This window comes from Hyposmocoma kahamanoa, unplaced genomic scaffold, assembly GCF_003589595.1.
Source record: "Hyposmocoma kahamanoa isolate Upper Pololo Valley unplaced genomic scaffold, ASM358959v1 65, whole genome shotgun sequence".
NCBI classification, from domain to species: Eukaryota; Metazoa; Arthropoda; class Insecta; order Lepidoptera; family Cosmopterigidae; genus Hyposmocoma; species Hyposmocoma kahamanoa.
Window position 1 is genome coordinate 11,776,062 of NW_020653853.1, and position 3,645 is coordinate 11,779,706.

Sequence of the window (3,645 nt, forward strand, 5' to 3'; positions counted from 1 at the left end):
GTCCAGAGAATAAGGAGTATTACTTAGTAGTAATCCTTAATAACTTTAAGGTTTAAGGATTTACCATAAGCTGTGTTTGTAGAAGTAGTCTTCTACAATCATTTACAAACACAGTTTATGGTAAATCCTACCTTAAAGTAATACAAATAAGCGAAATCAGTTATTAACTAGACCACAGACACTACCAGTATTTATTAGCGTTATTAATATATATCACTTCGAAGTGATAAAAGCCATTAACAAAAGCATTTATGGTGAAAACCCTGATCGCTTTCCTCACAAAGGCTGTCTGTCTATTTATCTTGCGTATCTTCTGAAGCCCTTTGTCACGTCCCTTCATTTGTCATATTTGTAACAAAACGAAAAAGAATAGAAAACTTTTTATCTCAATTTGAATGGTCATTGCACACCGGCTTTTCAATCCCTTTGAAGAAACTCGGCAGAATGTAAACCGTATTAGTAGTCTCTTTTATATATACAGGGTATTGAGTAAGGACGGAACCCTTTAAAGAAATCGTTTAGCATAGCAAACAGAATAAAATTTGACAGAAAATTTTCAGTTACTATACATAACACCCAACAATTTTGAATAAGAAAGTTTATTTTCTTTACCCCCTTTTAAATTTGCAATTTGATACCTAACTCTCGGTATACTCGCCCTTATTTGAAATGTTTACCTCTTTGTTACAATGGAAATGTTACCCCTTTTTTATTTGTTTCATTTTGTAATTTCTCAAAAAGCATTTCCTGTAAGAAGTTCATAAAGAACGTCACTTGTCTTAAAGAAATGTCAAGTGTTGGTTTGGTAATTATATTCCAATTTCAATAGCGCCTTCTACGAAATTCAATAACATTTCAATAGCTTCTACGAAAAGAGGTACACTCAGACAGACCCTCATTAGTGAAGTTTTGCCAACAATCTGCAAATTATCCCTATAGCGGTAAAAAGCACTGCAAAACTAATTACCTACGCAACGCGGAATCCTAGCTAACAGGTAGCTATAACTGTCGACGGCAGCTCGTTTCCCGGACATAAACCGGAGTATTGATTTTTTTACAATTTACCTACATAGTCGTACATACTATTATGTACACAACAGACGAGAGTTTGCACCGAAAGTGAACCCTAATGTGCCTGTTCAGTGGACTACATTGATTATATAGGATCGGCGAAACGGAGGCTTTGTTTACATAATTGGCCACTAGCAGAGGCTACGGGATAATTGCTCGATGTCGGCACCTTGAGACGGGAATTCACCTGAACCCGGCAGATGCGCCGCAGCTGCCGACCGGGCCAGTCCGCTCGTCCGCCCCCGCGCGCCGCACCTCGCCCCGCCGACTCGCGCAATCGCGGCTAACAGTTTTATTTCCCCGAATAAACTTTATCAAACAAAGCGTGTGTGCCCCGCGCCCTGCATCTGCTCGCCCAGCTGTTCCCGCTGCAGCTGGCCTCCCCGTCTCGCTCTAACTCGCTCACCTGCCGTCGCGTCGCGTGAACGAGAAAACAAGCGCCCGTGTAACGCAGCGAGACCCTTCCATTCCCTGTGAGCTTGGCAGTCTGCATCCCGCCGCCGACCGACAAGCAATGACGAGTAAACGTAAACACGAACCCGATGTTGAACGCGATTCTAAGAGTGGACGCTGTCGCATGCGTTCTCGCAGCGAACCTACGCTGCACCAGGGCGATAGTCCCCCTAAGAAAAGGCGTACCGGGCGAATTTCTGTCGACAACCAACCGGCGTTTGATGACGAGGCAGACCCTGTGAAGAATGAAGTGTTTGGTGATGAAAATGAAGACCCTCTTCTGGACTCGGTACCTGTGGATATGGATCCGGAGCAGCTTGGATTTCTGGTATGCGCTCAAGAGACTCTGCGTTTCCTGCACGGGCGTGGCATACCACCGCACCACCCAATGTTCGCGAGGCTGCGCTCGCGCCTGCTCCGGGGGATTGATGAGATGTCGGTGGCCTGAGCAATGCTGGGCCCGGAGCCCCAAAGAAACTAATCTCTCCGCACCTGACCTTCACTTCTAAACTACAGTGTTCCTTGTTTACAAAGTGTCTTTCGTGTTTTGCTTCACGTGTCTAAAAATTTCCCTTCACGTTTTCCTTCAAGGGCTCGGGTTTTTAAGAAATTGACTATGCGTACTTTGTGTGCAGTTACTGAACGGAATCAACAGGTGGCCCGGCAGGGCATTCTAGTCACTATCTAGTCAAGATTAAGGAGTATAATTAAGAGTCAATTTAATGTTAACGTCGAATTTAAGAAGACGTCCAATCAATAATTCTTGCCATTGTTATGTTGATATCTGTATATTTATTTCCATGCTGTGTTATTGTAGCTTTTAATAAATTAAATTATGATATTTAAAAAATTTTAATAGGACAATAATGAATTTTTCCTATTTAATTCGTATTGTTCCGTATGGAATAATGAACGTAGTTAGTAGTATTAATATAAATATTTAAACATTGTAACATTTACTGATTGTGTAGTATTACAAAATTACTTTGCTCTGTATTTTACTTTAAACAGGTAAAAAATTGGTTGGACATGGAATTTTTTTGTGAAATAAATGTCTATATATGAAACTACGATGTTTTTATTTCAAATTATCATTAGTATGTTAAATATAAAAGGTTAAGTGACAAATTATAAAGAAATACTCGTAAATATTTTTTTCCTTTGTACATATAAAACTTAAATCTAGACTAGACACTTTGGCGTTATACAATCAACGGTGTAAATTCCGTTAAATATTTCTAAAAATTTAAACAAAATGCTTTTCCAAAAGGTTTTATCTTGCCAAAAGTTACACTTAATTTATGGTTCGTACACAGAATTCACACCACTGTTCGTTTCACATTAAAATACATAAATATAAATTATTTAGAAAATAAATGAGTATTATTAAATTTTGGTATCAATTGACATTACAACAAAATTGGCTAATTGCTATTTAGCTACCTAAAGGTATGATGATTACACCTCTTCTCTCTTTCTTTGCATTCCTTTGCCGAGGTAGCCAGTAAACATTTTCTAACTTACGAATGACAGACAACTCAAAGGGAAATAGGTAACCTCACAAATTAAGCTATGAGTCATCCGCGTAACGATTGAAGGGGAAACCAATGATACCTGACGTACTCGTATATTTTACTTCTAGCCATATATTTAAAAAAAATGTAAAGCTTGTACAAATTTAAAACGAAATCAATAAGTATAGCCATTTGTAGCGAATCGCAAGTCACTACAAATCTTTTATAGTCTTTTTAGCAGTTTGATGTTTTTGATGTCTTTTTCTTCGTTATTGTCATCTTGTCAGTTGTATGTGTTGTTTAAAAAAATTGAAAAAGAAAAATCGTAGCAAAGACACTTAATGTTTCTCATAAAGTATGTGGGCGAATAAGTCTTACAAATTGAAGCGAAGTGAAAAGCCGCTCTACTGTAATGGCTCCGGAGAGTTTCCGATTTTCTTTCTCTTCAAGGTATTACACATTAAAAAATGTCCGAAAAATGAAATATTGTTTATACCACTCCTTATTTTCTTTTAGAAATATGACGTCATCGATGCAGTTCTTTCTTTAAGATCTTAACTGAATAAATAACGTTCTGAGAGATTTATAGAACTTATATAAGACCGAC

At 38.2% G+C, this 3,645-nt stretch overlaps 1 protein-coding gene across 1 annotated transcript; it reads left to right on the top strand.

The window, feature by feature from the left end:
• The first annotated feature begins 1,288 nt into the window (after window positions 1-1,288).
• On the top strand, window positions 1,289-2,484 carry LOC113231451. Its single transcript, XM_026465775.1, has one exon. It carries the CDS (start codon window positions 1,586-1,588, stop codon window positions 1,970-1,972), a length of 387 nt encoding a protein of 128 aa, XP_026321560.1. The 5' UTR covers window positions 1,289-1,585; the 3' UTR covers window positions 1,973-2,484.
• The last annotated feature ends 1,161 nt before the right edge of the window (window positions 2,485-3,645 follow it).